At 31.4% G+C, this 21,755-nt stretch overlaps 2 protein-coding genes across 6 annotated transcripts in view; one reads left to right on the forward strand and one right to left on the reverse strand.

Moving 5' to 3' along the window:
- LOC105193387 (FH1/FH2 domain-containing protein 3) overlaps positions 1-12,707 on the forward strand; it is a 157,761-nt gene extending 145,054 nt beyond the window's left edge. For 3 of the 4 annotated variants that reach the window (XM_026134910.2, XM_039450494.1, XM_011157812.3), the window contains 2 exons: positions 2,415-2,585; positions 11,574-12,707. In XM_026134910.2, coding sequence (XP_025990695.1) covers positions 2,415-2,585; positions 11,574-11,647 — 245 coding nt within the window. In that variant the 3' untranslated portion in view covers positions 11,648-12,707. Of the gene's footprint in view, positions 1-2,414; positions 2,586-5,943; positions 6,033-11,573 lie in introns of all 4 variants that reach the window. The other variant, XM_026134911.2, reaches the window with a different exon arrangement.
- Positions 12,708-13,517: 810 nt separating this feature from the next.
- Positions 13,518-21,755, reverse strand: part of LOC105193388 (FK506-binding protein 2) — a 78,622-nt gene continuing 70,384 nt past the window's right edge. The window contains exons 2-4 of one of the 2 annotated variants that reach the window (XM_011157814.3): positions 20,571-20,734; positions 15,795-15,919; positions 13,518-15,286 (exon numbers count right to left, since the gene is read on the reverse strand). In XM_011157814.3, the coding sequence (XP_011156116.1) occupies positions 15,098-15,286; positions 15,795-15,919; positions 20,571-20,734 (478 nt within the window). In that variant the 3' untranslated portion in view covers positions 13,518-15,097. The remainder of the gene's footprint in view (positions 15,287-15,794; positions 15,920-20,570; positions 20,735-21,755) is intronic. The other variant, XM_011157815.3, reaches the window with a different exon arrangement.

The following is a 21,755-nucleotide window of genomic DNA, read 5'->3' on the forward strand; positions in this document are numbered from 1 at the left end:
CAGAATGTAAAAGTAGTTAACTTCCAAGGGGAATATTCGAAGCGACGTGGATATTATTCGACTCGGCGCGAAAAAGTATCGCGTAAATAACGGCTTCTAAGAAATTTATTCTTAGAATTTGTTCGAAAGAATTCTATTCGACTCGATGTTGTAAGTTTTATCGTAACATTGTTCACAAACTTGTTATCTTCACGTGCTTTCTTCTTGTGAATTTTCTTCCCGGAAACTCTCGCTACCAACCTGCTACCAAATTTATTATTTATGAATTGATATTCAATGAATATAATTAGCAAGTATTTCTTTTACGTTAAGAAGACCATTTGAAACCAGTTTACTTCTAAAGTTAATTGCTGGAATTTTGATCTTTGTAAAGTTGAAAATTAAATTTAGTCTTTATTAGTGATTAACCACTTTCAGGTAATTATATAATAATAAAAAATTACGTACAGTATTAGTATGTTTATAAATATACTTTTTTGAAGTGTATTATAAGACTATTAAAAGTTATATTTATTCTGCAGTTAAAAATCTTTTCGTTTGGAATATTGTGAATATTTCTACTGCGATATAAATTATTACTATAAAATAATACAATAGTATAAAAATAGCATACTTCGAGGATTTGCTCATTCAGAGGAAGAACCATTGTTACACATATGATCAAAATCCACAGCAAAGTCCACTCTGAAAAGAAAAGCGAACAGAAACGACTGACACGTCCTGGATTTTGTAAGACTATATTACGTTGTAACCGCGGATCACCACTTTCCCGTGGAAACGTGAAATTTTTATTCAAGCTCTCACAGAGAGGGGTACACGGAGGATTGGGCCGACTCAAGGAACAAGGGGTTGGTGCCTATCCAGCTCGTAAACCCAGCCACCCACGTGCTTTACCGTGGCTGCGGCCATCATAACTTTTCTCCCCTTTATTCTCCTGTATGCCCCGACATAAAGTATCTAAACGTCCCGTCTAAGTCGTGCTGGCGTTTCCAGCTGAATATGACGGTCCTCCAGCTCAACAGCTGAAAAAAATCGTAAGTTGTGACAGGGATCGCGGAGGATGATGATTTATTTCAACAATTTGCTGAACAGTATGACGCTATTGTGAACAAATTAGATACAACGTCAATTATTACACGCAGTTGTTAACCTTATTCTTGCTTTCATATCGTATCTGTTATAGCATTCATTTTTTATGAAATAAAATGCTGATAACTGTTGTGAGAAGTACGAAATTAAGCGAAATTTCTTGAGCTTTTATGTGGGTAAAAATGTTACAAATAGTTTTTCAAAAATTAATTTCTTTGTGCTTTAAAAGATATGATTAACTAAATCATGTAAAATATTAAGTTATAAATAGATATAAAATGTAAGATGGTAATATTTTATTTATATATATTACTATTTAGTCGTTATTAAATAGGATTTCATGACTGTATGTTGTTTTAACTGAGTTTTCAAAGATTAATGTTAAGTAAGGTAATTACATAACACTTCGATTGTTTTTAATTAGAAAGCTATCGTATAATTCTCTACAATTGTTTACGCAACGGATGCATTAAACAGAACATAGCATTACCATGATCTACAGATCAGATCAGCGAGCAGGAAGCCATTTGAAAGCGTTTAACATTCCTTATGGTAGAACAACCACGAAAATGAATTGTCTAGATTGATCTACGACCGTCAAAGAACGCGTAATAAGCGAGACTTAAGGATCTCTTCCTTCCTCTTTTCGTTTCGCCATGAAAATTCTATTACCATCCTCTCTCATCCCCTTCCTACCCCCTCGTCTCTTTCTCCACGGTACTTGTATCGAGAATGTACAGCACTGCCTCCACGATAGCTTTTCTAGGACAAGTTTGAAAGAAGCTCTGGAAGAAATTTTGTGTATTTGACAGTTTCGAAGTCTCTGCCCTGCGGACTGAATGTGCTGATTGTAAAAAATGAAATACTGAGACGATGTGAAATAAGAATCTTGTAGATATGCGATTTTCTACAAAGGATTGTCTTTGGTTAAACATATTTCTCTTTCTAAGCATATTCCGCATGAGTAAACAGGAAAATCTTTCTTATGTGGTCGAAAAAATTATATACTAGTTGAGATAACTCATAATAATCGCATCGACAACTTGCATTGTCGAGATAATCTCATTCCTTCAAATTTTTAAAAATTTGTATAAAAAATTTAATTTATACGTAAAAGAATTTTTTGTTTCTGTAAATAATGCATTTTTATTATGAAAAGATATTTTACTTTATTTCCTTATGGGTAAAAGATTAACATTTGCGATATATGTCTTTTAGAAATAATAAAGAAAATACGTAGTTTGTCACACTGAAGATGAAACTATGATGAAAATGAAATTTTGGAGTGTTTTTATGAAACAGCAGAAAATATTACTATGTTTTAGGACGTATAATTCCACTGGGCCCGGTGCTCAGGGACGAAAGCACTAACGGTAACTTGGCTGATGGCGTTGACGAACTATTGGAATCCCTGGTAAAAACTGCCACAAAAACGCCCGCCACCAGAACCACACCACGCGAACGCAAGAGGACTAGACACGCCGATCGTAAGTCTTGTAAGTGTGATCCCAGCACCTTGCACCCGGATTCTCCTATCTTTGTCGATCGGTCTCTGGTCAAGGAATTAATTATCAATCGATATTAAATTCCTAATGATAGCGTATCGGTATGAGTCCAATGTAGATATTTTATCGCTAAATCATCATCTGTCAATTCTTTAAAGTAGTATATTATGCTATAAATTAAACCGTGATAACTGAAGACTTTAACAGAAGAAAGTTATTATTATCCAAGGTACTGATAATATTACTTCTAAAAATGATGTCATCGCGTATGTGTCTATTTCGACATATCAATTGTTACATACATAATAATTAGTTTCATGGTATGATAGTGTTTCAGCATTATTTTAATACGATATAAAATAAGAGAGAAAGGGAAAGAGAAAGTAAATCGTGCTATATGTCTAAAGGAATAAAACGGAAATTTGTAAGTAGCGTGAAAATTTGCCATTAAAGTTTTATTGGTAACGGAAGGTACTGGGCGTTAACCGCAGAATTTTCCAATAACTTCCAACGCTACGAGAGTCCTGAATTATTCGGTGTGAAGTATACATTATTGATAACGGTTGGTCCACACAGATAGAGCTACGGGGGCTACCAGAGTCGATCGATAAACGAGAAGTTTGGAGATGTTGGCGTCGACGCCCTAGATCGAACATGCGATCGTACGCGTGTCGTCGATTCAGTCTATATTTTCCATGCACTTTATTAGCACCGCAATCTATCTCTACTATAACATCCGCGCTCATTTTATCTATCTCAACTGCTATTATTACAATTGAACTGTAATAACGTAAATCTTGTACTATATAATTCTCTTGAATCTTTGGGACGACTCGGCCGGTGCTTTCAAAGTAGATATGGAAATATAAGTATAAATAGGTGTACAAATAATATAAAATTATAAATAATAATATAATTGTGCAGATAATATAAAACAGAATATTATAATGAGGGATATACATGCATTTATAATGCACACATGGAATAAACATATTAATATTTCGTAATCAAAAATTTTATATCATAATCAAATATTGTAATAATTGTGAAAGTTTTTCTTTTTAAAATCTTGAATTTTAAAAGCAAAGGATATAGTTAAAGATGGTATATAAGACTATCAAATTTTTTAATATTTTGAATTTAATTAAATTGAATCAAATTTAATTTTTGTTAAAATAAAGCTTACTGGGAGAGAAAACTTAAAAGTGAAATTTGTTATTTATTAGGAGATAAATAGTTAAAATGTTTTTAATTTTTAATATTATTTATTTTATTAAAGTTTTGTTGAGGAAAATTGAAGTTATTAAAAAATTTTCTAAACAAAAACACTTTAATTTAAAATATTATATAAGTTATAATTTAAAACACTGTACAAAATAGAACACAAATAATTCGTAAAATTTTGATGTATTATATATAATTTTTACCAATTGAGAAAGAAGTTTTGCTGAAAATTGCAGTCATAAGTGTAAACAGAATTTACATGCAAACATGATTGGAAATCTGGTAACGGAAAATGCTACAGTCTGGTTGAGATAACGTAACGCAGCATAATGCCGGTAGATTGTAGCGTTTTTCCGTTTCTATTTTGCCGGACCAGTGATCGATCTCAGCAGGAAGTTGAAATAATCCTTCCCTGGACCGATAGCGCGTAAATCTCGCCATAATCCGATCACCGTGTGCGTTGGCCAATCTTTTCTCTCGCGATACTTATGATAAGCCGGTTCAGTACGCGTCCGAGCGAGTCGAGCACGTAGCCCTGTTCCACTATCATTCAAAGGAAAAACGGTGCATTTAGCTTCAAGCAATTTATACTTCAATAACTATGAATGATTTTCTGTCCTAGAACTTTTTAGCATGTTTATACAATATTCTTATTTACTACATAATTCAATGTTTTAAAAGAGGAAGATCTATAAAACCATTCTTGGGATCTTTCCCAAATATCCTCATACAATTTTTTTCACTTTTTAATAGTCTTAGTGAAGAAAAAAATACAATACATATCTAAATAAAATTCCATTTATAACTGTAAAAGCTTTTAGTAGACTGATATAAGCTGTTGACTTAAAAAATGTTTTTCATCGACTTTTTGAAACAAATATTAAAAGTTTGCCGTTTAGTTATGTTCGCGACAATGCACATAGCTATAAATCTACGACATATTTTATCTATATTAGTGTTATAAATACAGATTGTTAAAAAAAATTTTATATTATTTTGTTAATTATTATTAATAAAATGTTAATAAATTTGTACCTGATTGATTTAATTATATTAGCCGTCAATAAGTTCAAATTTCTTATCTCTTAAGATTGTGATCATTATAAAGGCTTTTTTGTATATTCTTTAACATATTATTTTATTAATTTATTATATTTTCTTATTTTTTTTATTTTGTATTTTTATCAATTTTTTGAACGCAATTAAAACTATTATTAACTATTCTTGTATCATTCTTGTATCTACCTTATGATTATTCTGATAAATTCAATAATTCGTCTGACCAGCAAGACTGACTTAGTATAGCATTCTCAATGATATCGATATAATTTCTTGATGGATAAAATAAGTATTAGGTTGTATCGATATGATCTAAATATGATAAAAGACTTAAAGAATATTTGATATTATAAAAAGATTATTAAATTTTGTAATCAGCGGCTCATACGAATTAAATTAAATGCTATTTACAATCATAAATAGAACTTCATGCGGATGTGTATTATATTTTTTGTTTACTAAAACTACTTAAAAAGTATAAAAAAATTGTTTAATGGAAATCATGAGGTGTTCCAAAAATTGACCTCAATTATTTTCTTTATAATAAATACTAAGAATGAAAATTTTTTATCGTTCTTGAAATTTTTTATGATTTGAAATCTTAATAGATTGGTGAAGACACACTTTGTAAAATACGGCCAGTCAGAAAAATATAAAAATATAAATATAAAAATATAATAAATCATAATAAATTATAAATTTAAGACGGCGTATACAAAAGCTAAAAACTAACTGTGGAGGGATAACACTTACCGCTACGAGAGCATGTTCGGCCTATAAATGACTTTCCAAGGATATTTCTCGGGAGTGGAGAGTCTATCCTGCTTTTTTCCTTCATCTTATCCCAATCCATTCTTTGTTCAATTATCCTTCTCTGATCGAACCATGGAATCTGCGGTGATGGTCTTACTTATCTTCATATTTAATGATCCACGAAATGGATCCAAGGACTATTCTAACATAACTTAGGCACGCTTCGATAACTTTACTTCCGTTAAGATTAGCGGCAACGCTTGCTAACGGGGTGGCCTAGCGTTCTTGCGTCTGTTTTCTTTTTGTCCGACAGTGAAGCGATCACGCACTCGAGAGAACAACACCACGCCGGAGGGGTATCAACCCTGATGGGCCAGGGTTTTCGTGATTTCTGCGATTAAGGTTCGGTGCTTTTCAGGTTCCTTCTTTACTGCCCTCTTCGTTCATTCAGCATGACATGAACTATCTGCATGATCTCTTTTGATTCGTGTATTATATTATCTTCTAATGTTTTAGTCTGCTAACCATTGATTTTAGCGTATTTAATAACATTTCCCGGAAAAAGTTTCTTTATACAAATTACACATATATCAGATACATATGTTTATATATTAAAATATATATAATTGTGCAAAATTTATATATACATATAATTATATACAAAAAATTTTGATCCCATTTGGGTGTTAATGAACACGTGAACATCAAAATTAATACATAATGGATTATTTCATTCCTTTTAAGTTGATTTAAATCGATTTATAGATATAATTTGAAAGCATACTTTATCTAATTTAAAGTTATATCCTAATAAAAATCTCGTGCAAAACAGTTAAAATTACAGTTATTTAATACTTTCTATTGATATTAAGATATTGATATAAATTCCTTTTCGTTTTGCAAATATTACGAGAAAATAGAAATTTAATAAACTTTAATAGTATTATGACAGCATATTAAGAGCTTCTCATTATCATGAGAATACATTTTAATTAAGTTTTTTAAATTAACCTAAAAAAATACAATTATTTATATATAAAGGTATATATAAAATTATCTTTAACAAGCAATTGAATACTTATATATACTTTGCACGTCTTTATTAAATTGATATTTGTATATGCGTTTCCTCTATGAAAAGCATGAGAAAATATATACTATGACTTCTCGCGGAAAGCCAAAAGCTATTTGGAAACTTTGAGACTTTGCTTTTGGATAACCGAATACGTTAGGTTTACGCGCTTTGAACTTCATGCAATTTTAGCCTTCTATAATATGCATAAGTGAGGCTAAATTGCGCTCGTTTGAAAGGGGGAAGAGGGGTAAGTAAAAAGTTTACTTTCTAAATGGAGCCGGCAGTGTCTAAGTTTCTCGACTTAATAAAGACTTACGCAACGCAAGTGTCCCTTTTGCATGCGAATTTCCGACGCCGGGTATAAACCCACAACGCTTTTCATCTATTAGCATTTAAAGCTCGATACGAATGTTCTTGCCACACTCGTATGTCTATATGGTTGCATGCATATTTATAAATGTAATCTTTAGCAATTTTGATTATACGTCTTACTGAGATGGAAACTTCTATGGAAACTGGTGACGTGCAATCCTAATCCATTTTATACAGAGTGCTCCAGAACTGATGGTACAAGAGCTGGAAGCTTGTAACGTTGTTTTACATAGAAAGTGAGATGATTTTACACGAGGAAAATGTATAGTAAAATTTTTTTACACAAGGTTTTATTTTTCAGAAAACCATGATTATACATACAACAAAACGGGCAACACTTTTAACAAGCTTTAAGTTAATAAAATTAAATTCTTAATCAGTAAACACATCTCTTGTCTTATTAAATATTTTTGAACATAAATGCATAGTAAATACACGAGTCTGACAATATCTTCAATATTGTTTTTCTGAAAAATATAGTTTCGTGTTTGATTTAAAAATAAAATTAGTTTTACTTTTTTTTATATAGAATCATCTTCTCTCTTGTACAATCTGTTCTGGGACTTTGTATTTCATATTCATAATCTTGCTTAACTTTATTATCTTCCGATAATACATGTAAATTATGACATGTAAATTAACAATCATTCTTCAACAATCATCAACTCTATTTTCTAAAAAAATGTAAAAGAGATATAATCCTGGGTTATTTGTGATTAGAATTATCATAACATTTCTAGAAAATAGAGTAAATCATATTCTAGAAAAGAGAGTAAATCAGATTGATTTTTAAAAAGTTCTAAATTATGTTCATAGAAAGAGAATACGTGTATACATTTATAAAATTATTGAAATAAAAATGGGCGTTTTTAAGTGAAAGATACTTAATATAAGTTCCAAGTGATAGATAAATGATTTTTGCCCTTAAAAAAAATGTTGAATTTTTTAAAAATTACTTAAAGAGTATATAAGAATATTGATGTTTAACCTGCAAAAGGTACCTGCTTCTGCTATTCGCATTGATTCGTCCAACACCGTGGTTCCGTAACAAAATTATTGATGCGTCACGCTTGGATTGGTGTCGAATGATTTATCGATGTGCGATCGTTTGAGCATAAACTACGATTTTGATTACCATGCTAACGTCATGTTGAACATAAACCGCCAATCTGTGGCTTGATATTTCGTACGTTATAGCAATTGCTCGAGGTGTCGCCGGAAAGAACATTGGAACAATATGTAAGATAAAAGCTACAGTTAATTATAATTTTTTGAATTGCATTTGAAATAATTTTTTAATTAAGTAATTATTTATTTTTGATATTTATTAAAATGTATATAATATTCTTTATTTTAATATCAACATATTTCCATATTAATTAAAACTTAATATTTAATATTTTATTAAATTTACCTTATTTACTAAAATTTAATATATAATTAATTTCAATATTTGTTAGTTTATACTTGCTAATTCATAAAATATTAAATTAATATAATTTCAGTTTGAAGCAGAAAATCGGAATATTTTAATAAAGAAATTTAATAAAATTTGCTATATTTCTATAAAAATTTAATAAGCTCATATTTATCTACACATTTTCAAAACAATGTAAATATTACTTTCGTATTTACATATTCTCGTTGTTGTTTATGTAGCACAATACTACTTCCAATGATTAATTGTTGCGACAATCTGGCAGCTCATTACAATATAATAATATATAATACCATATTATGCCATAATCGCATTTGTTCATATAATGAGAGCTCGTTGTTACAAATTTGCACAAAAGCTGGGAAAGATATCTGGTCCCAGCGAAATCGGTTTACATTCCATTAACAACGTGTTAACAGCACGGCGCGTACGTTGCTTACGTTCACATGTGCGCCACGTGTAACAGCAAATAATCATTCGTGGACTTCATGTTTGCAAAGTCGCCAGAGCACGAGCGATTTAACTTAACCAGATTAAATTGAAACGCCACACGGCACGAAACTCTATCGATTCGGAACGACGAACAACAGGGGAAAGGAGAGAGTTATTACCTTGTTTATGTATGATCATCTTTATGGCGAAATAAAAATTTAAGACGGCGGGTTTGAAAGTAAGACGATAAAAGAATAAAAATGTCACGTCTATGAATTTTAATCATATATGAGATTGTTTTTTATAATGTAGAAATATATATGAATTTTCATGGGGCATTCCACATTTGCTACACGTACGATCTAAATGGTCTCTCAACGAATTATTAATTCACAAGTGTTGCTATTAAATTTGTTACACATAGAACAGTACTTTTTAAATTACTAATTTCTAATTACGATAAATTTTGAATACTTTTATTTTAAGTGTCATTAGTTCTCCTGATAAGAACAAGAATTATGTGTGGATTTTCTCTTGTTGTCCATTTGCTCCCTGTAGTTGCTCCATAAGCGCAAATGCGTTTGTTGAGAGAATAATGAGAAGGATCAAAGGAATAGCGGGTAATTACCGAGGAAAAAAAATACGTATATCGTTGCTAGTTTGTTATCGTATCGAGTCCTAGGCTTTGTTACACGATACTAGATCAAAGAAGCTAGTGTTATTGATATCGGGGGTCCTCGGCGATAGCACTATTATCTTTGAGTAGGTACTTCGAAGCACGTTTGCTGCGGTTGTTGTGTTATCGATTCCGTGTTTGCAAACCGTAATGAAACTGTAATTACTGGACAATGCGCTAATTTGTCATTGACTTTAATAAGCAGGATTAATAATAGATGAGTATTGAGTACAAAACAATTAAAATTCTTGGCATTTTTCACACGTTGTAATACTCTCCACATATTTTTTGCTTTTATAATTTAATTTAACAGCTTATAAAAACAAAATTAAACTAAAAAATGTGGTAATAAATTATTTACTGCAATTAATTTAAAATTAAATTATAGAAATTAGTTTACTTTTTTATGATATAATACTTGTAAAAGTAGTTTAAAAACTTAAATTTTGCAAAGACTAAATAAAATACAGTTTTCCTACTTTCCTATTTAAGTTTTTGTATGATTTTAAAGAATAAAGTATAATATTTTCAAAGTTTATATTTTTCGTCAAAATAAACTTTTTTGTTGTGCATAAAATGGTATTCTTAATTCTCAACTTCAAAGAAATTTTTCAAAAAATATATTTAATTTTATTTACCTTCAGCTTTTGGGCTTAAAAAGTTATATAAACGTTGCGTTTTTACACAATACTACTGTAGAATTATCTACTTTGGAAGGGAAATTTCGAACCGATCGCAGTAATTTCCTAAATCCACCAACAACCATCGGCTTTCGTAGCTGTATTCCAAACGGTTTGTTTGCTATCGGACATATCGGCAAACCATCACGTCGACTAATCTCCACACAAAGCGGCAAATTAACTCCCAGTTAATTATTTACGTGATCGAAATAGTGCGACATGTGTAACAGAATTCCGATATACACATGTGCACATTGATACTGCTATTAATATCTTACTCGATTATGCTATTTCTACCGATGCATGAAACTAGCAACGGTATGTTTTAATTATTAATTTTCAATTTTCTTTTAATCTTTATAAATTGAAAACTGTTAATCAGAAAGTTTGCTGGACGCGGAGCTATTCAACGACGAATGTTTTCTTCGTACAACAATCGCTGCAATTGCTAACGAAATCTCAATACGAGCCTAGATTATGCATAAAGTTCAATAGATGTTTGCAAACTTATTAATTGAACTCATTAAACTTAATACGATTTTATATCGGAGTAATGAAAGAACTGTTAACATAAGAAACATTAATTCAACATTTCGTATTAACATAAAAATGATTACAAGATATCTCTTGTTAAAATTTTATCGAAATTATAATGCAGTTTTATTTCTCCTTTACATTCACAGCATGTTCTTTGGAATGCCTCAATACTCTAAATTATAATTTCCTTATTTGCTGTCTCTTTGCTGTGTCATATATGTACCATTCGACAAATTCACTGGTCATAAAATGCTTTAAAAAATTAGTTTGTTTTTTACGTTTTTAATTTATATTAAATTTACAAACCCTATAAATAAATCAAAAATATTATAGTGTTAAAAGTGTAATATAAGTGCATTAGTATCAAATTCATTCTTGATTTCACGTATTATTTTTCATTTTATCTTTTTTAATAGAAATTCTCAATATATCTAATTAAGAAATTATTAAGTATAATAATAATAATTTTGAACACTCTTGAAACTTTAGCAATTATTTTAAACTTGGCAAAATGTCAAAAAATTTTCCGCTGTTTTAATAGATTAATAAAACATTTTTACAGAAAAGCATTGTAAAAGATAGTTTACACTATATTATTATGTAAAACAAATGAAAGAGAAAATCTTTAGTTAATGTAACTGATTTAAAAAGCATTATGCTTTCGTCATATTTGCTCATGCTCAAGTAAAAAAATATTATCGACGCAAACCATTATGTGGTGCTTCTTTTTCAGTGCGTAGAACGCTAAAGAACGGTCTCTCGGAAGAGGAGAAAAAGCACATCGCCGCCTACATCAAGGGCTACTGACTGTGATAATACTCGAAGACCACAACATGCTCTCATGAAACGATACAAAGAAAGAGTGGGGCGTTAATATTGCAAAGGGGCGAAACAATGGAAGCTCGGTGAAAACATTGCAATCTTCGTCGTAGATCTTCGACTATAGGATCCTGTCCTCCCTTATCACTAGGACACTCCGAGATCGGGCGACGTCGACGATCGCCTCTGTGACGTGTCGCTAACGTTTACCGAGTTCGATATTCGCGTAGAGCCCCATGTGCACCCCGCGTGTGCACCTGTCGTTCGACGTGCTGAGGCAGGATAATAAGCATGTGCAAAAAAGCAGATAAGATAAAATACTATAATTTTGACGCGATTTAAACAAGTGTTAATCGGTGATTTAGGCTTAAGCGAATGATCAAGTGAACAGATGTTTTTTTCAATTCATCGTTCGCGTACGAGAAAGAATATCTCGCATGCATATTAGGAATTATTATATATAGGAATTTCCTTATAGAGATTTTTTTTTGTTACGTAGACTCTTGTGTAAACATTTCTTTGTTTAACAAAATTTTCCTTATTCCAAGTAGAAATTTCTGACATTTTCGAGACGCCGCGATCACGTAGGACTTTATTTACGTTTTCTTTTGTCTCTTTGAAATTTATTATGCGCGTTGGTTACGTATGTTATATACATTTTACGTATCGTACTCGATACTTCTTGGAAGATTTACTTGAATCACGGGCGACAGGGTCGACTTGACAATTATATGTGACAACATGTGCCTTGACGAATTTTTATAATCGATCGATTTTTAAGACCGACCACTCCGAGAAATCGATGCTTTTGCACGCGTCGATCCATTTATACAACGAAGAAACAGGCATTTTGCATACGAAGTAACTATATTCTAGAACGATTCCTGTCGAATAGCAAACATACCGATATATACCGGACGACATAAAACTGCTTAGCAACTTAATTATTTTAATCATCATCTTATTGTTGCGTTTCGCATAATTGCAATCATTGTAACTTTCTGTGGAAATGATTCATTAAATAAAAGAAGAAGCAATTATAAAAATAGATACGATTATATGATTTTTTCCTCTCCTTCAGAATATTCACTATTTTCAAGAGAAGACAACCTATTTCAAGATTTAACCATTCCCGGATATTTTAAAACTAATATTCTAGAAAGGTAAGTTTTATAGAGATTTACGAACCATTAAAATCTAAACTATTCAAAAATTTCAAATTTACGAGATTTGAATATCAATCTTATATATTGATAGTCTTACGTATAAAATTATATTGTGACTTTATATGATAAAATCAATATTATTTTTCTCGACGAGCGGCCAAACAAGATATCACGTTACAACTGAGTGAAATAATATATATTCTAAATTCAACTTTACAATAATTATGTAAATAAAAGTTATGTTTTAACAATTTGATTTAGCAAAATTAATTTGCGCACGTGTAGTGTTTTATTTGAAATCCGTAAATAATAATTAATTATAAAATAGAAGTACTGAATAATAACTGTTAACTTTTTATAAATAATTTGCATTAAAAAATTAATTTTTAAAAACGTATCTCGATTCTCTTAAAGTTTAATCAGTAAACGATTAATTAGAAATATTAGTTTCTTTGCATTTTTTTTCATTTCTATGTTCCTAAACATTTTAAAGCGATATAATGCGGTTAATGTCTAAAAACCATCTGGAAAAAAGAACAAGTTAAAATAAAGCGCGAAAAGTCTGAGAGATATTCATGCGCCATGCGCGAAACATTAATTGTGAAAATTACACACGTGTAAAAATATTTTATTGCATTTATAACTGCTGCGAGTAAACTTTCAGACAGGGATGCAGAAATTGAAAGAGGTAGTTATATAACAAACTGTGCTCGAGACACACGATTTATTATTAACCATCATCCAACTTTAACAACATACAATATAATGTAGTAATAAAAACGTATCAGTTAAAATGTAATAATGCGACGATAGGGGGATGCTCGCGTAAGAGCGACCATATTCATCTCCACTACGCATCCTCGGGATATTTCCTCTTCCTCTTTTTCTTCGTCATCCTCTTCTTGTCTCCTACGTGAATATCGCGCGCGCGCACGCGACTCTCGAGCAAGGGATTGTTATGACTGGGATAGATTGGTGGAAGCTTTGAGAGTAGGACAGAATGCGTGTGATTTTCAGCATCGTACGTCGATGCTTTTTAGTTATGCTAACATTTATAATCATGTAGAAAAAACACTCTTTCCGTCACACCTTTATCTCGCTCTATCATCACAATCTCTCTTTCTCTCTCTTTATATTTTTATATAATATATATAGCGCGAAACATACACAGCCTCTCACTTCACGCCACTACGGTGCAGTCATTCGAGCAGACATTCGTATGTATTTTTTTTTCGTTATATCGTATTAAAATGTACAGTGACGTCATTGCGCCGGAATGTTTCCTGCCTAGGAATATCGGCGAAAATTTTACCGTGGATTTCTGTGGAACTCTCTGCGGACTTTTAGAATGGTTGAAAGTGACGAAAAAAAAAACTTTGAATACACTCGCATTGATTATTTAAAGACCATCAATTTGATTTTTAACGATTTACCAGGCAACGAGAAGTTTAGGTTTTATCAGAAATTTTATTAGTTAAAAAAATAATAATTCTGCTCAACGTAAACTCTCTATAAAAATTAAATAACTGCAAAAATTGTACTGTGCTATAAAGATTTCCAAAACGAGATTGTATGATTAATAGTACAAAACAAGCATATTATGGAGCGGCAAAAATTGCAGATCTTCCTAGTAAGATGAGCTAGGATAAAGAAAGGTTCGGATGGTGATTATGCCGAAAATCGATCGAGATTTCCCCTGTAGATTCTCGAGTAATGCTGTGCGTATAAAATGGCTCGCGAGATATAATTCTTATTCTGAACGAGTAGAGAATCGTATCCTTTAGAACATCCGGCTTAAAAAAAAAATTAAGAAATCTTCAAGCTACTTAGAGCCATTCGAATAGTTCTCAAAACTTCCAAAGACATTTTCCAAAGAATTTTTTTAAAAAACATTTTCACTCTACGGATCTTCGAACTTCGTTGTTAAGCAAATGTCCACCTATTCCTGTAAGTTTCCTGCGATCGAGGACATGAATAAGTCTCGACGAGCCGGAGATTCCCGAAGATTGTATTTCCCTGATGCTAGTATAAGTTGTGTTGTATCAGAAAAGTTTGCTGGTAAATTCGCTTGTTCTGACGAGTTCGAGCACGCGTATACTCGGGACGATCGATCAGCAGATCCTTCGGGAATGCCCGAGAGGGGACTCGAAGAGGTGATTTTATACAGAGGTGAACACGTGGTGGCGCGGGGCGCGTCGATATCGTCGACGATTGAGGCAACGACGACGTCGACAACGGGCGCTCGGAGACGCGATGATGAGGGACGAAGACTTCAGAGCTCATCATGCTTCGGCCCACTGAACTCGTCGTGGGAGATGAAGCCGTTCTTGTCCTTATCCTCGTGTTGGAAGATCTCCTCGACGAGCTTATCGTGATCGGCCAGCATTTTCTTCACGTCTTCATTTTCATTAGCGCCAGCTTGCTCCGCTTCTATCACTTGTTTCCGCAGGTAATCGCTTACCTGCAAACAGAAAAATTAACCACGTACTGGTTAATTAAAACAGTAGAAAATAACATAATCATCCATAGAATATAGAATATAGATTTATAAGTCAATCAAATTAAGATTGTTAAAATTGTTAAAATTTTTAATTTAGCAGAAGATTTAAGGACATTATTCTATACATATACGTTAATATTTTATTAATTATTTCTGTGACACGAAATGTCAATCTGTGGATATTTTATTTCAAAGTTTACTTCAACGTGAAAACAATTTTGCGATTGTAATGTTTATTATTGTAATGTATCGCAGTAGGTATTAATATTTTAGAAAATAATTTTTAGAAATAATCTAATTAATAATACTTTATTCAGAACTGTCTCAGATAAATAAATTTTATTAATATCGTGTTATTTTTGGCCATGCTTTTAAAAAACAAACAGTTTGTGTAGCGAGGTATTTGCAGCACTATTTCTCTACTACCAACACCACAAATGGCCCAAATAAAAACTTAAAGTGATCTTGCCATTGCTCTCACCTCCTCGCGAGACAGTTGGTTGTCTTTGTCAGCGTCAATTTCCTTAAAGACATTGGCGGTAGGAGGTGAATCGCTAATATTCATGAGCTCGACTTCAAACGTAAGAGTAGCACCTGAAATCAACAATACCTTCCATGTTAATAGCTTGCATAATGTATGTAAATTATGAAAATGTAGTAGTAAAAGGTTTTCTGAGAACGGATAATTTATAATTTATTAATCTCAAATTAAAAGTATTAAATTTATATTATTAATATAAACGTTGTTATGGGATTTTTAGTATGGTTCAAAATTAAATGGGTACAAAATTTCTAAAAATGTAATTTCTTTCAAAAAAATGTTCAAATATTATTTGTTTTGTTAGGATTAACATTATTTTAAAAAACTTTTATTTTTAATTAAAAAATTATTTTTTAACATTTTGGGCGATTTAAGGCAGCGACAAAAACATGTTACAAATATAAATGCCAAAAGATCTCCATTTCGAGAGGTTTATCCATTTTCTGCAAATACTATTAATCTCGATTTGGCAAATACTCGTAAATCATTTTTTAGAGCGCATCGATCTGCTGTCAAGCACAAAGCTTTTTACGCGTTTTGGAGAATATAAGTGAAGAATTTATATGGACTATACATATATGTACAGAATTAAGTGACAAATTGACAAGTGTACCTACATGTGCAAACGCATGATAAGCGAACAATACATATAAGTGTAATATGACTATAAGAACAACAAAAGTATAAAAAGAAGAAAATGATTTAAAAAGTTATAACAAATTTATGTTAAAAAAGATAATCAATTTATAACTGAAAATGCTTATCATTCAAGTTTACGCTATAAACTTAATCTGCATTATCTCGATATTTTCTTCAAAGTTAAAATAAATAACGTTGACGTTTAAAATATTATCTTGTTATTTAAAAAATATTGTGGACAGATTAATATTTTTATAAAAATAACGCAAGAGTCTATTTTGAATTATTGTCCTTCTCTTTATTTTCTAATAGAATACATTATACTTTTTTAATGTTCACAAAATCACTGTTCAATAATTGGAAAATTTATTATCATTCAAATTAGTAATTTAAAATAAAAACAACTTAAATTGTATTTTGTAATTGCAATATGATACTTTTAAAATAGATTGTATTGATAATTTTAATATAAGAGAAAAAAATTGATAATACTTTATTACAAAGTTAATTGTCAAACATATATAAGTAGAACAACTTTCTTACAATATTTTATTAACTAAAGATTCAAGAAATAACTTATTTAAAAGTTTTCGTGAGTAAATTTAATGAGATATGTATAAATATAAAAACAAAAAAGTAATTGAATCGTCAAGATTAAAAAAATGTCATGTCATGTCTCATTTTTTTCGGAATTTAGTTTTTCTTGCGTTTTATTAATCTGCTCGCTTGTATCGTTAACTACAAGAACTGGTCGTATTTTATATTAAAAAAAAAGAACAAATAACTTTAAATTAGTTTCATGAGTTTCGAAAAGGTGTCATCTGGTGAACAAAAAGAACATCCCTCTTTCTCCCCCCGAGGAAAAATTTCTGATTCTTGGCCTTCTACTTTTTAAATACACTAATCCGATTTTAAAATGTTCACGATATCAGATAACATAATGTACATATTTTTACAATTATTTTCAGTGTTAATTTTCAATTTTTTAATACAGTAAAATAAATTGTTCTCTTGGCAATTTTAAGTGTTTTTTTATTGATGAAAACCATTTACCTTGTAAATTTGCATCGTTATTTTCGAAAAGGAGCCATGTCCAAACATTCAAATTTAATTTTAACAAAAAGGATAAATTTTAAATGGGTATCACTATTAACAATTATAAATAGGTCAACAATAAAATGTTTATGCAAATTTTTATTCAAATAATTAGAAGAAACAAATGTTTTATTCGATTCCTTCGTTAAATTTGGAGGACATGACATCTTTCCAAAATTGATAATTCAATTGTTCTAAAATAGATACATTTATTTGTATAATTTCGTTTATAAAAGTATTGACAGTTTGAATTGTTATTATAATTGATACAATGCAATATAAATAATGTCTTTGCAATGCTTTCAAAACATCAATTGTATAAAAAAAACAATTTTGATTAAAGTATAGATCTGAAAATAATTGTATTGTACCAAATTAAAATATATATGACTCTAGAAAATGACTCCAAAGCGAGTCGAAACGTTCGTTCGTAATCTAAAAATAAATAAATAATTTTTATAATATTAATACTTGTGATTGCGCACTTTTATACGCGCTGACTCTCATCAGCCTAATTTCCAATTACTAATTAAAATATACATATTAGACGTTTGAACTGTTCGCAAAAATGTCAATACTTTTTGCAGCACTAATTATTATGCTTAAGTTTCTTACATAATTAGTTCAACTATAAAATTTTCTGATCTGTATCTAGATAAACTTTTAGGTACTGCACTAGTTTTTTTCATGCAAAGAACAAGTTATAAAGTACGTTGTCAAATTAAGAATTGAATCAACCTAGAATTAATCATATGCACTCACACGTAAACACGTGACCACTCAGATACGGCCAAACATTAATAATAATGCATACAGAATTCGATTGCCAATAATGGTGTCTATAGATATCCGAAATAACAATGACCAGCAAATTCGGCCCAGGGAGGGGCTAACGAAGTGTTCGGCGCGGGAGAGAATGCATACGCGCGCTCGGCACGTCCAGCCATTAATTATGGATGGTCCCGTCGCGATTAAGCTGGCCCTAATGAAATATGGTGCTTAATTATTCACTACTTAAACGAGTGAAATTAATACGGCGAATAATAATGCGCTATCCGATGTAACAGCCACTGTCGCCGTGGAAATTGGACGTGAGAAATGGAAAGGGATGATGAGAATATTCCAATCGTTCCTCGCATTTCCCTACAGTCTTCTTTATCATTGTAGTCTATGAAGAAGAATAGTTTGATGACAGTGATTCGCCAAATAGTTCCAAAATACACGCAAAGTTAACACTTGGCACATGTACAATATAATAAATGAATTGCGTGGCAAAATCTAATCGAGATCATAGATTATTACATTTGTGTAATTGAATTGTCTGTACACTTTGGATAATTGATTTTTTCTTATTTTTTATCCAAATTCGCTCTTTACGCGTAAATAAAAGTAAGCATATTTAATTAATAATTAAATATTGTATATTTTAATATTCGTACGTTAGCCAATAAGTAATCATATTGTGATTTTCAGCGAAAATTGTCATAGTTATGAATTTATGATACTATAATTTAATCAGTCGTAGTGCATATCGATTTTAAGAGATTATGTATTTAAAAAATAATTAAAAAATAAACAAAGAGGCTGGAGTAACAGGCGATTTATCCGCGCGCGAGGGTCCTGCGAAAGAGGCGAATCGTTCATCATTGTTGATCTCACCGTTGCCGAGAGCCAGGCAACGATGCTCAATTTAATGGTTGATGCTTTATTGGATTTCCGTGCAATTGCATTTTTGACTTCGATTCTGCTACTAACGACTACCCTTGTATCGACCTGTTCGGTCCTGTTCATCGCCCCCCCCCCCTCTTCCTCTCCGACGGTTTCTCGCTAATCCTCTCGCGCGCGTAAAAATGGTCCCACGTGTAATTTGAAAAATGCTCACGTCAGCGTGACGCCTTTTAATCGCGACGTACAGTTGCCGTCCGGTTGATTGTCAAATATACACCTATTGGCACGTATTTCAATTGACAGAAGAGCTTGGAACAATTAGAGTACCACTGGTTCGCAAGCATAGAAGGGTAACAAATTAAAGTAACCGTTATTAATTTTGCTCTAAGTATACATATGTGTGTAATGTTACTTCAAAAAAAAATATGAAGTATTGATCCATATCTTATGTTTTTCGTAGCAAATTAAATTTTTTTCTCTGTTGTTTTTAGTATTTTTAACGCAAGGACCATTATGATTATATATAAAGATCATATATTTATACATATTATATATGTATATAAAGATAAAAGAAATAGAAAAAGAAAATTTTATTAATTCGCCAAATTCGTTTTATTGTCATATATGTGCTTTGATATATTTAAGGTACCTGAATCAATAAAAGTGTATTAAATAAGGCGCACTTTTAAATTTACTTAAAAACATGCTTAAAATATATATTTAAAAGAAGTATAAGAAATAGGTAAAGAGGAGCAGAAGAATTAGAATCGATAATAACCCGTCTATCTTTAGTGTAACAAAAACTTGTGATGATGTGTGAGTGTATGAGCCATTTTTGATAACAATTTGTAATAAAGTTACGAGTTGTATTAAATATACATTAGAATTTATTGTAACATATCATAATATTATTCCAGTTCCTTATTATAAAAAATAACAAACATTTATATTGATTTTTCGGAATAAGTATATTTCTTTTAGAAACAACGTACTAATTAAATAAGGCTCGCTTATGTAGTCATTATTATATGTTTGTTACGTGTAAGATTTATACTAGAGATTTTTAAACATGCTAATTTTGCAGAAGCTAATATAGCATCTAAATGGATAGACATTTCTAAAAATTAAAAAATTAAGTAAAAATTAAATTAAAGATAATTGTGATGTCTAAAAGTAGAGTAAATCTTAAGAATTGTGTTTTAGTGGTTAATAATCATTATATATGATAAATGTGATTGAAATAATAATCATATTAAACGCGCACAGAAAGGAAGTTTAGAAATAACAAAGATGTCATCTTACCACCAGGAATAACATTTCCAGCCCCCTTTTCGCCATATCCAAGTTCGGGTGGTATCGTCAGTCTTCTCCTCTCGCCTACACACATATCTAAGAGACCTTGATCCCAACCTTTAATAACTTGTCCTACACCAAGCTGGAAGGTAAACGGTTGATCTCTATCCAAGCTGCAACAAGTAAAGAAAACATTCTCATTTAGAATTATATACAAAATGAAATATATATCAAATTAAAAATATATTTCTTTGGAGATAAATTCTTTTATATTATACATATAAAATACAAGATATAGGAAGATATAAAAAAGATATTACTCATTAAACAAATGTTTGAAAAGAAGTATTAGATAATTTTATTAATTACTTTTACTTGCAATATTTCCTCTTCAACAGTGAAATATTAACATAGTGCTATAAAACAATTTGCAAAAATAAATTAGTAATCTAAAGTCAATGAGAAAACTTTTCATATAATGGAAACGTTTCATCTCTCTGTGTGTTTGCATATCATTACGTCCGCTTTAAAAGATTCTCTTCTTCCTTTTTCAAGCAACGGAACATGCTGAGCCTTTACTCGCATTACATTACGCCAACTACAGTAAACTTCCTCATTTCAAAGCGAGGTATCAAAATGTTTGTTGTAACGAGTTTCACGACGACTTATTCGCGTCGAGAGTTAAAGGCGACACGGCGTAAGGAGAGGAGCGACGGACTAATTGGAAAACGCGTGGAACAATCAAGTCTCATTCCGCTGCACCGCGAACTTGCGCCAAGAATTCACTATTGTGTCAGCGCCGAATGCAACTCGCATGACTATGCTCGATATTTCGCGCTAAGTCTAAAGGCTTAAGTCGTTACTGGAAATGTCAATTAGTCGGTCTGTAAAATGAAGAGAGAGAGAGAGAGAGAGAGAGAGAGAGAGAGAGAGAGAGAGAGAGAGAGAGAGAGAGAGAGCACATTTGGTGATCATTCCCAGTACGAAAACCGACGATTTCCTGCATCAGGAGAATATTACGAGAGCTAGTGAGGCAAAGCCGACGCTCAGCGTCGTTCTCTGGGTCTCGTTCGAGACATCTCGACATGGACGGTTATGATTAAGGGGCACAACATCGGGCGCACACCCAAGTTGGGAGTAACACGCGGCAACATGCAACCAGATGCAGTTAGGTGGAGAGTCTCGTGCATGAGT

The sequence above is a fragment of the Solenopsis invicta genome, chromosome 1, assembly GCF_016802725.1.
Source record: "Solenopsis invicta isolate M01_SB chromosome 1, UNIL_Sinv_3.0, whole genome shotgun sequence".
NCBI lineage: Eukaryota > Metazoa > Arthropoda > Insecta > Hymenoptera > Formicidae > Solenopsis > Solenopsis invicta.